The following is a 12,835-nucleotide window of genomic DNA, read 5'->3' on the forward strand; positions in this document are numbered from 1 at the left end:
ATCCAGTCCTGTGTTATATGAGAACTGTAAAACCTGATATTCTATGATGTTTTGAATAATTATACATAACCTGGATGCTATCCTATTATTTTGTCATTTCGTATTAAACAAAGTATGCTCACAGCTAATTTCTAACTATATTACATCCTATTTTCAGGCTGTACTTTGGTAAATGTCTATGTATTTCAGAAGCTTTTTTTTAAAATCATTAGTCACATGTAAAGTTTTATTAGGCATCAAATATTTGCTTGTTACACACAGGCATTATCTACCAGTACTCCATCAGATGTTCAGTCTACATCACAAGTTTGTCATCAGAAGTGGTAGTTTCCATATCTGAATGAAGCAGTTGATCAAATTCAGCATGGAAAGTTTGAACCAAAATATCTTTAAGAGCATTGTGAAAATATTGCTTCAAAAATTCGAGCAGAAGAGAATATAAGCAAGTTTTCAAATCATACATACGTGGAATAATATTTGAACTAAATAACCTAACTTGCAGAGTTACTTTTCAAAGTTCCTCCATTGGCATGAAATCTCAACATCAGGAAAGAGAACATCACCGCACTTGGTCAAAAGTGCAGAAGTCCATCATAGCCAATCATAAGGTGGAATTATTTATTGTCTTTGAACTAACCTTCAGAATATAACCATCTCTGCTTAATAAATCAGCTTTGAAAGTAATTATGAGACTGGGGGGGGGTGGCAGGGGCAGGAGGGTTAAGGCAATAAAAATATTACCAAATATATTTTTGGTTCTCATGTTGAAGTTTATTTCCACACGCATTATGGTGTACTCATCACCAATGATATTTGTAACTTGGAAGACAGCAGAGGAAGAAATATAATAGGACTGTATGTAGGCATTCATTATCTTTCTTCTAGTTTTTTTTTGGTTTGAAACAGATTGCACAACTATGTCAAGAAAGCCTGGTATGCATTGTTTGAAACAGTTTATTGAGCTTGCATATTACAATTCTTTTTTACTTTATCCTTTAACTATGCATCTGTTTGAGAGACAGTAGGAATTATGATCAAAGAAGATTGGGCTTTTGATTATAGATATTAATTAGATGATGCTATTTAACTGTGTTCTTTTAATATTACATTATTAACAATAAATTCTTAAGTTTTGTTTACATTATAAACTTGTTCTTGATCTGATATTGTTAAAGTCTGGTTAAGAACAAGTGGGTAACTTTACAGAGTTGTTGAATTGTTTGCATTTCACCGTATTGTGACTCCCATGATAGTTAGGATGAATTCGTTTGGCTGGCTATCCCTGTGTCATAACTACCAATCAAACAGCAAAATTTAGTCTTTTAAGGTGAGGAGGGGTTCATGTTTGAGAAAATGTTGGACCAATTTTAATAGATATAACTCAGTCGCCATCTTAAGAGGCTGCATTTTGGTTTTTGTTCTATTCTATTATAAACTTCTATGTTCACATTTAGGATGGAAGATGCGTGTGCAAACACGTTATATTCTCCTACTAATGGTGGTTCAATATTATGAATTATCAGTTCTTTTGTGTATATTGCTATAAACTGCTTATTTCAACAATGGACTTTATGATTAGGGCTATTTGGAAGTATCAGAATCTAGCTTCGTACATGATACACAGTAATTACTCATTATGGCAAGGAGGAACAGCACAGTCAAGCGATTCTTCAACACTAAAGGACCACTTTCAAGAAACTACACTCAATATACTTTCTTGAAGCAATGGCAAGGAGCTTTGCCCTCTAACTGCCTGTCTCCATTCAAATAAGGATAGTTATTACATAAAGGGTGGGAAAATTCCTTACTTGAAGGAGAAATGCACAAAACTAGCTGTGATCCAAACAAAATTGGCTCTGGAAAGGAGCAGCACAACCTCCCAGATACGGTAGCAAAGTGGTTATGTTAGTGGTCATGTCAGTTGTCAAATGATCGAATGACCCATAACAAGAATCCAGAAACAGGAAATCAAATCCCACCACAGCCAGTAGGAAACAGGAATTCAGTTAATTAAATCAACTTGGAATAAAAAGCTAGCTTCAATAATGGCAACCACAAAAACCCAAATCCTTTGGAAAGAGACCCGATTTTTCAGTCCAAAATATTTTTAACTTTGGGTTCACAGCAAAACAGTGATCTCTTACCACCCTTCTGAAATGTTGTACCAATAAACTCAAATTTTATCAATCATTTCTCCACAACAAACTGCAATTGGTCAAGGTGGCAGCATACCAGCTACTGCAGTGGCAACACTCTGGAATGGATGAGTAACTTCGAGGAACTTGGAATATATCCTTCTAGGACAATAATTGCTTTTAAAAAAGGGATAAAGAGTAGCCAAAAGGTTATTGGTCCTAAATAAGGGGAGTGAACAAAATGAGAATAGATGTTACACAACATGAGTTAAGATCACATAGCAAAGCTCAAGAGGGGCAGGACACTTTTGATTATTCATTGTTGAATAAAGAATCTATCTTTGAGTGAGAAAAATGATTAAGTTTGGCATGAAAATTGAAACTGTATAAGATTGGAGAAAAGTAGATTTCAGCAAGGAGGGAAGCAGACAGATAAATTAGCAAGAAATTAGAACAATTAATGTGTATCAAGTAATCACATTTCAAAAAATATTAAACCAGAAGTTGCCCAAATTATGTAAGCATGAAATATGCCCAATAAAAGGTCAGCAAGACTTTAGAGACTTTAATAGTCAGAGAAGCGGTTAAACAAAAATAAAAACAATGGTAAATAATCAAGGAGATAAAAGGATGGTGAAGAAACTGAATAAGGAGAAGTTTCTGCTTTTTGACGTGCACCAGCAGGGATGGAACACATGAGACAAGGAATCAGAGACAGTAGACTAGATAATTTTGAAACAAAATTACTAACAAAAAACTAAAAAGCTTGCAGAGCTCAGAAAAGGTGGAAAGTTTGTCTGAAGGTGCACTTTCTAAAATGTTGAGGTAATTAAAGATCAGAACCTTGAATCACAACCTTTCAAATATGTGAAATGGAAATTCCTAGGAGCGGGGGGACAGGCATCCTAACTTTAGGGAATCTTTGATTACAATTTTATGGCCAGTTTGCAGCATCCTACAATAACAAACACCTGAACACCATGCAGAGGGGGTGCAGAGGAGATTCACTAAACTTGGTTCCACAGAAAAGAAGTTTCAATTATGACAGACGCTATTTATTCCTTGAACTGAGAAAAGTAAAAAAAAAGGTATTCATAGCTAATATCACTTTAATAAGTGAAAGCGAGTTAATTATTTCTTGATATCTCAGTGGTATGCATAGATTTAAAAATACCAAAAGAACAAAAGAAATGGTAAGGACATTTATTATCCATCTTAAGTTAGGTAGCTGTTCAAGAATGAATCAGAAACAGTGCAAATGAATTGTAATAGCTGTTAAATATTTGACCAGGACCTAAACTGAACCAGCAGTATAAATATTCTGCTTTTAAGAGTGGGTCAGAGGATGAAAATGCTTTTTTAAAATTCTTTCAGCGTGTATGGGTATCATGAACATGGCTAGCATTTATTGTATATCGCTAATTGCCTACAAAAGGCAGTGATAAGCCACCTTCATAAACCATTGCAGTCAATTTGGTACAGGTATATTACAGAGTTGCTAGAAAAGGGAATTTCATGAGTTTGACAATGAAACCGTAATATTGCTCCATGTAAAAATGGCATGCCATTTGGAGGGGAACTTAAGGTGGTGGCATTTGCAAATATCTGCGCCCTTGTCTAAGTGGCAGAGGTTGTTGGTTTATTTTGGACGAAGTAAACACTGTAACACCATGCATTCATGTTGCTGGAAGTAAATATTTAAATTGCATGGATAGACAGCCAAACAAGTGGACTACTTTATCTTGGATGGTACTCAGCTGAGAGCTGGTTAAGTCACTAATCCAAGATAAGTGAAAGTGTTCATAATGCTCATGACTTGTGTCATGTGAATTAATTGATTTACAATCATACAGCACCACTCTTTTTCAGGGTGCTCCATGTGGACAAAATTTAAATTAAAAATAAGCAAAGGGGTGAAACCAGCAAGTGTAAATAGGTGCTTAATAAAGAGATTGGGGCGAGGAGTGGAACTTTGAGAGGTTTGCCCAGAGCATTCCAGGGAATAGAGTTTAGATCATTGGAAGCACAATTCCAAAGACATAGGTATAGAAAATTTGGGGAAAGGTTAGTTGCAAAGGAGAAAGAAAGAATATAGAACCACAAAGGGATTCAAACATTACATAATAATTTTACACCTGAAATGGTGATGGCTAGTATAGGTTTGCTGACAAGAATATACAGTGTTGACCTGAGCAAAAGAGAACAACTTTGGTCTTTGCAGTGTTCAATTAGATAATTAAGGTGTTGGACAGGAAGTCCAATAAGAAGTGTACAAGTACGGTGGTTCTGTCAGCACACAGACAAATTGAAACCACATCTGCAATTGGAATCACCATGGGGACCATGCAGCAATTAAAAAGGAAGGGACCAAGGACAGAATACTTGGAAGGCAATAGTCTAGGGACAACAAGATTCCTTGCAGTTGTTCTGACTATAATTTGCAGGTTACAGTGGAAATTAGATAGGAAGTTCACAGTGAACCAGAGACGGGAGGGGAGGTGGAGAAGAAATGTTAGTTTCTACATTAAACAGGACAGATAGTAAACAATACACAGAGATTAAGGGTTATGCATCGCAGTCACTTACAATAATTCTACAATTTTAATCCGGTGCTGCAGCAGGGATAAAGCCTGTGGAGAAGTTCAAATAAGAGTGTGGAAAACACGCGATAACAGTCAACAAGAGAAGTTGAAGATGGAGCTCTAGTTTAGAAGGACAAAGGGATTGAAAATAGGCTTACTGGTGCAGAGAAGATGTGCAGACAGCAACTTTAAAATGGAGATGTTAGTATCAGGGGAAAGACTGCCATTTCAACAACAGTTAACATGAGGGCTAGGAGACTAAACAGTCAGATTAGTCAGAATAAGACCAAGGATTAAATTTCAGATCTTAAAAGATTTATTACCTGTTCCATGTTGTAGCCATGCTTCTCTTTGGCTATTGAAATGTACTCATCCACTGAAAATGCAAAGGAAAAAGTTTAAAAAAGTTCATATTTAGTGACAATTAACAAAAAAATAGTCTTTGCCACCTGCATGTTAACCTAGTCAAGGGAATCATGACCCCACTGTTGAACCCAGACTTTTATTCCACTGAAATAACCAGAATGAAATGGGGCAAATTTTAAGAGCAAGCAATCCACTCGAATTAACACGCTAATAGTGAAGAGAAGAATTTACTTTTATACCTTAGCCAGATTCAAGATGAAATAGGATCTTCAAGACCAATGAAAATATTTACAATCGGTACTGTTGTAACTTAATGCATAAGACAACTGAAATACAACTTAAAAGCTTGCTCTTTGGACCAAAGATCACACGCTTAAACAACAGAAATTCCTCTTTTTAATCAGATATTTGTCTAAGATATCTTATCAGTGAATATAATTAAGGCTGAAACATGCAGCAAGGAATCTCAGGATAAAGGGAGCAGGCAGGAAAGTCGAGGTGAACCAAATAACCATGATTATACTGAATGGTGCAGTAGGTTAAAAGTGCTATATGGTATTTTTCTGTTCTTACTTCAAGTGACTGCAATAATGGAATAGATTTAAAAAGTAAGCAGAACAGAAGCTATTGCCAATCATAATGAAGTAGTTGAGAGTGTCAACGATTAGTCATTCAGAGCATTAAATATTCCCTTCCAACCAAAAAGGCACAAATCTGGTATTAAATAAGTAAAATTGTTTACATGATATCGTTCAGGGCTACCTCAAGTTACAACAAAAGAGTTTCTATAAAGCAGGAAGCAACAAAAATCAAGGTTGAAATAAAAGTGAGCTTTTCCACAGTCTTTGATTAATTCATTAGCTTTCAACAGGCAACCATTTAACATGTCTACATTCTTCTGTAACTAAAGCACTAAGTAATGTTGTATTAGTGTCCATCTCAATTATGCCTGTTTTCTATAGCTTTGGTGTGAGGATATCTGGCGTACAATTTTGGTCTCCTAAACCAAAGGATGATCTCTTTAAAAGGAGCTTACAATTTAGTTTCGCCTACATAGTATCCTCGGCTACAAAGGCTGTCCTGTGTCCTTTGGTTATGACACTGGTGATAATTATTAACAAAGTTTGAAACCATTGCAAGTAAATGGTCCTTCCTATACTCAAGTACTTAGCAGATATTCACATTATATTTTGATAAATTTGGCAATGCTACAAAATGCGAAGTCTTTTCTCTTCCATTATCCAAGTAATTCAAGAAACCGTTCAAATATTGCTGAACTTCAAGATCTAATTCCCAAAACAATCCAATTCTAATGAACCAACTTTTTATTTTCAGTTGTACTCACAGTAATTCATATGTGTAAACCAGCATAGTGATTCAATCCCAAGATTGGAGACCTCAGTTTCATAATGTAATAACTTTAAGCACATTCCACAATATAGACATTTTTGATCTCATCTGTAAAGCTCCTTTCTCAGAGAAGGATTGTGCTTTTAAGACCTCACATTCAGGCAAGCAAATGCTAGGGAAAATAAATACTTGCAATATGTTAGAGGTGATTCTCGGAATTTTCTTATGGGATCAATTCCAAAAGTCTCTAAAATTTCTTTTTAAGTCATTCATAGGATGAGGGTGTCACTGGCTAAGCCAGCATTAATTGCCCACCCCAACTGCCCCACAGTCAACCAAATTGATGCGGGTCAGAAGTCACATGTAATCCAGATCAGATAATGATAGCAGCTTCCTTCCCTGAAGGACATTAAATGAATCAGATGGGACTTTACTGACAAACAATTACCATGGTCATTTTAATCTTAAGTCAAAATTTTTTTTATTGATTTCAGTTGCACTATCTGCCATGGCAGGATTCGAGCCTGGGCCCCAGGGTTAACAAGGTTAGTACAATTAAGCCACTGTCCCCTCTTATCAAGTTCAAGCACAACAATAAAATCATTGCTGACCGCCATAAAAACCTAGCCAGTTCATTAATGTGCTTTAAAAAAAAATTCCCTTACCTGGTCTGGCCTATGTGAACTCAATAATGTGCTCAACTCTTAACTGATAACAGAGCTGGCTTAGCAAGCCATTTAGTTGTAACAAAATGATTAAAAGTCCCAAAGAAATAAACCTTGCCTGACTATCTGGAATTGACCTAGGTAATAAGTAAACACAATGATGATGACGCTGACATCTAGGAACCAGTTTCAGAATTGCTCAGACTAGTCAAACAGCAGCCTGTCATAATCATGCTCAAAGAATCATACCTACAGACAATGTCCCAGACAATACTATTACCATTTTTAGGTGTGTCCTGTATCATTGTCAGAGTAAAGTTGGCAGAATGACAAGTCAGAGGTGTACAGTCAATAGGAAGATACTCTTAAGAGTTCGCAACATTTAAGTCTCGGACCCATCAAATTTATGGAATCAGGTCAGATTTCATTTTGGGATCTAATTTGTCTAGTAATAACATCAGGTGTGATCACAAGTGGCTCAAGGCAGCAACTACACCATCTTCTCAACGGCAACTAGGGATGAACAGTAAATGGATACAGGCAACTGTGATGGACAATAAATTCCAGAGTTATAAAACAGAGGTTGACCTCCCTCTGAGAGCTAAAACCGAAACATCCAAAGAAAAGCGCCTCGCCCTATAATCTTTTGAAAAGTGGTGTAACCTGCCCTTCAGCAACTTCGTGGTTAAATGAAATAAATTCCTGACATTCACTTTAAAACCAATAAGACACAATTTATCTATCTAACTCTGACAGTGAACAAATTAACTGAACTATTAACAAACCGAACAAACTTTTTATCTGACTTTTCCTAAATAAAGCAAGATTCTAATGGTATAGTGTTCCAATAAATAGAAGTCCCACTCATTAGAAAAAAAGAAATTAGACTCTCAAAATAACAGCCAGATTACGTGCTTTCTGTGTCAATTCTTCTGTGAGGAGTGCCTTCTATCATTGATACCTTTGGTATTTAGATTCTGTTTTCTCTAAGTCATGGATAAGCCTGAAAGCCAGCGATACTCTCTCAAGACCGTGTTGAGGGCCATTAACTCTGGTGAGCGGCAACTAGCTCTGGGAGTCTCTGTCCAAATGACCCTTTTATACATCTCAATCATGACATATCAATATTTCTTACAGTTGGACTGGTCTTGTCTTGTCAAAACCAGATTTAAATTTAATAGGTTTTTGGGAACTAAGTACCTGGTTCAAATTGACTGGCTAAATTTAAAAGCCTGTTGTCTTGGCCTGCGAACCACAAGGCCTTTCCATACAAACATTTCAATTTGGGCTCTGTGTACTTGGCGTTTACATCCATTTTAAATGTCTAAGCACCAAAAAGCACCTTTTTGTTTAAAAGGGACCACACAGTGCTTTCCCCATTTTACAAACACCAAATTGTAACTTCCTGCCTCCCAATTACTCAACTCCTATACTCAAAACTTCTAGCAATGAAGATAACTTAACCATCATGCAAACTTCAAAGAATTATATACCTGAACCCTTAGGTCTCTGTTCTACAACACTACCCAAGGCCCTACTTTTAGATGTACAAGTCCTGTGCTTGTTGTTTTACAAAAATTCAATATCTTACATCTATCCAAATTAAACTCCATCGTCACTCCTCAGCTCATTGGCCCAATTGATCAAGATCTTTGTGATCTTAGATAACCTTTTTCACTGTCTATTTAAATACTCAAATGTTGAGGGTTTCTGCCTTTAAAGGCAGTGAGTTCCAGATTCTCGCCATCTTCTGGGTAAAAGTTTTTTCTATCCCTTAGTTTAAGATCTATGCTCCTCCTTGGTCACTGATCTCTCCATCGAGACAGGAAATTTATTTCTATCTACCCTATCAATTCCCCTCAATTTTATACATCTCAATCATGTCATCTCTCAACCTCCTGTACTTTAAGAAAAGCAACACCAGTCTGTCCAATTTCTCATCAGAAATTTTCCAGCCTATGCAATGTGTGTGTTGCCTCCCTGGTACTGCAACCTCGATACTCTAGAACTTTAGTAACTGTTCATAGATTGAAAGAACCAGCGAACACCTTGAGTAAATGTTTACAAACAGTTACACAAAAGGAATTAAAAAGCAACATGCCAATTAATCATTCCTAGGAACAAGGCGTCAAAGTAACATATACTATTTCCCAGGAGAGTAGAGGTAACTAGCTATATGACAAATAAGATTGCCAGCAGAAGGAATATTCGGAGGTGAAGGGGTTATTGGTAGGCTGTGCTTCAAACGAACAGCTAACGCTGACTGTAACAACGAAAAGAGAACTAGGTTGAGTGCAGCTAGTTTTTACACCTAATAAGCAAGCTTCTGACTTGGTTACTTCATGCATCATAAATAATGTCAAACCACAAACTGAACAAAACAGAAAATCCTACAAGAGTTCAACTTTGGGATTCTTTATCAGAACTCCAGAGAATCACACTGCACAAGGAGTGAACCATGGACACCCGAGAGACAGACACTGTTGGTTGGAATCAATGCTAAATTCCACCATTAATGAGGTAACAGTTAAGTTAGGTCGAGAGGCAATACTTGCTTACTTGAAGATCATATTTACTTTGAAGGGTCTACATGCAATTAAGTTTAAATAGTTGTTTCAGTATTGGATTGTGAGCAATTTCTTAATAAGTAGCTGAATTAAAGATAGGTTGTGATAATTTACATAATACAGAGAAGGGGCCATACTAAACCTTGTATTGAGAAGTGAGTCTGGCCAGAAAGTCAATTTCAGTGGGGAATAACGATCATAATTCTACAAGTTTTAAGAGCCTTTTGAAGGGTAGATGGTCAGAGATAATGGACATGCATGCCCCTGTGAGGATAACTGATAAGGATGGCAAGAACTCTGGATGACAGATTTAGAAACTTGGTCAAAAAGAAAAAAAGGAAGCAAAGGTAAAATTTAGGAAACTGAAATCAGACATGCCCTTGAGGAATACAAAGGAAGTAGGGAGTAATGTAAATTGATAGAAGGGTGAAAAGTGGCCATTAAATGTCATTGGCAAATCGGATTAAGGAGAATCCAAAGGCATTTTATACATATATTAAAGGCTAAATGGTAGCCAGGGAAAGAACAGGTCCACTCAAGGACAAAAGGAAGTGGGAGACAATCTTAAATTAATACTTTGTATTGGTAATTAGCAAGATGGGCATGGATAATGCTAAGATTCAGGTGGGTATGTTGATTTTCTAGAGCAACAAGGATAATCCAGGAAATTATAGGCCAGTGAGCTTTACATCAGTAATAGAGTAATTATTAGAGAAGATTTTTAGGACAGGATTTACTCTTAGTTGGAAAAGAATGGATTTTAGGGATAGTCAGCATGGATTTGTGCATGTCTAAATAGCAAAAGAAAAGCTTAGTGGAGAAAAATGCACAGTGCAGTGCACCAAACAATAACAGATAATATGCGCCCATTATTTTATCATTGCTGCTATTCCTAGCCCTAACATGTTCATACTTTGCACAGTTATGCAGAAATTGGTATGCTAATCTTAAGATTGTTGCCACTGCTAAGCTTGCATTGACTTGCTTGAACTTATCAGCAAGAGTGTGGAGTTTGCATACCGAGCCAATCAATCCAGGTGTTCGCCATTAGGAAACCCTGGATGAATCAAGACATATACAACCTGCTAAAAACCAGGCATGAGGCCTTCAGATCAGGAGACCCACTCAATTATAAGGAATCGAAGTATGACCTTCACAGAACCATTACAGTCAAGGACCAATACTGATCCAAACTGGAGATCCAGACAGACACCCAGCAACTTTGGCAAGGACTAAATGACATCATAGGTTTTAAAAAGAGATAGTGCAAGATAGCAGACGACAGCACATCCCTCCCAGATTGTCTCAACACCTTCTATGCTCGCTTTGAGCAGAATTTCAGCAGAGAGGTGACACCTATTCTGACAAGTCCTGACGAACCTATCCCGACAGTCACTACGTCAGAGGTCAGATCAGTTTTCTTTCGTGTGACTTCAAGGAAAGCGATGGGACCAGATGGAGTACCAGGCCGTGCACTCAGAGCATGCGCAGATCAACTGGCAGAGGTCATCATGGACATCTTCAACCTCTCCCTGCAGCAGGCCACTGTCCCTGCCCGTTTCAAGAAGGCCAACATCATTCCTGTGCCTACGGAACATGTCTCAATGACTAACGCCCAGTGGCCGTAACTTCTGTGGTCATGGAGTGCTTTGAAAGGCTAGTCCATAGCATTAATCAACTCCAGCCTCCTTACTACTCTTGACCCACTCCAATTTGCCTATGGGGCCAAGAGATCCACATCAGATGCCATATGTATCACTTGCCCTTCACCCCTCCCTAGAACATCTTGACACCAAGAACAGTTAATCAAGAATCGTACTCATTGACTACAGTTCAGCCTTCAACACTATTATCCCCTCGATACTTAATGATCTCAGACTAAGCCCCACTCTCTGCAACTGGATCCTCAGTTTCCTGACCCACAGGCCACAATCAGTGAAGACTGGGGACAATATTTCATCCTCACTAACACAACCTCCCACCTACAGAATCCATCTCTCAGGCCCGCTGTCAACGAAAGCTGCCAGCATTCTTAAAGATCCATCCCACCCTGGCAATGTTTTTCTATAACCTCTACCATTGGGGAGTAGGTACAGAAGCCTGAACACATGCATCAGCTGATTTTGAAACAGTTTCTACTCTACTGTTAGAAAATGGAATGGGCTCACAAACTCTTAACATTCGACTGTAGCTGTGTTTTTGTTTCTGTCGCTGTTTACCTACTTACTTATCTATGCTACTTAACTCTATGATCTGCCTGTATTGCTCGCAAGACAAAAAACTTTTCACTGTGCCTCGGATACACGTGACAATAAATTCAATTCAATTCAATTCAATTGTACTGCACAAAATAAATGACTATTGTGATGTTCTCTCTCCTAGGAAAGAGGCTTCTAATTTCAAATAATTTAAAATATTAATGGAGCTTTTATTGATTAAAATTGCGAACAAATATTTCAAATGACTTTTTAGGTAAGTCACTATGCACCCTCTAGTGGTGACATAGTAACACTGTTAGAAGTTTAACTGTGCAATAGGGCTAGGGTCTGTCATGACTGACAAAATAAACACTGCAACAAATATAGCTGGCAATTTATACATACACTATACAGTTATGAAATACCTGATCCAAAGACAAAACTACAACATTATGCAAATCTGAAGGGGTGGGGGTAATGGGAAGCATGCAACTCAAGTATATGGAAAGAAGTTGAACAAGAACAAAACAATAAGGAGGTTTTTTTTAATTCTTCATTTTGATTTTAGACTGAAATGAGAAAAGACCCGCTTTAAGAACCAAGGATTGCTGAAGGATTACTGAAATGTTTTTGAAAGCAAGTAACCAGACACCGTTGTAAGCTTCATTTACACAACAGCTGCTTCAAGCAGTAATATTTCAGAGAACGAAAGTCAAGCACAACTGGATGTACAGTCAACAATAAGTAGCTGATTGATCTATTGACTAATTATCATGACAAAGGGCTTCTGCCTACTACTGAGATTGCTTTTGGGTGGGAAACCAGCAGTTTCTGAGCAAATCAGGAGGTCTGTTTTCTGCAATAATAGCCAGTAAGCCAAGAAAACCACTATTTTTCTTCAGCAGTTGTTGTTAGTTGTGACTTTTAATTAATAGGTCAGATCTTTCATAAATGTGAATCTGCTATACCATG

General features: G+C 37.3%; 1 protein-coding gene across 3 annotated transcripts in view; it reads right to left on the reverse strand.

Annotated features, from left to right (window-relative positions):
- Positions 1-12,835, reverse strand: part of rcor1 (REST corepressor 1) — a 124,449-nt gene that overhangs the window by 29,395 nt on the left and 82,219 nt on the right. For all 3 annotated transcript variants that reach the window (XM_060829250.1, XM_060829251.1, XM_060829249.1), the window contains exon 4: positions 5,041-5,093. In XM_060829250.1, coding sequence (XP_060685233.1) covers positions 5,041-5,093 — 53 coding nt within the window. The remainder of the gene's footprint in view (positions 1-5,040; positions 5,094-12,835) is intronic.

Source organism: Hemiscyllium ocellatum, chromosome 8 (genome assembly GCF_020745735.1).
Source record: "Hemiscyllium ocellatum isolate sHemOce1 chromosome 8, sHemOce1.pat.X.cur, whole genome shotgun sequence".
Lineage (NCBI taxonomy): Eukaryota > Metazoa > Chordata > Chondrichthyes > Orectolobiformes > Hemiscylliidae > Hemiscyllium > Hemiscyllium ocellatum.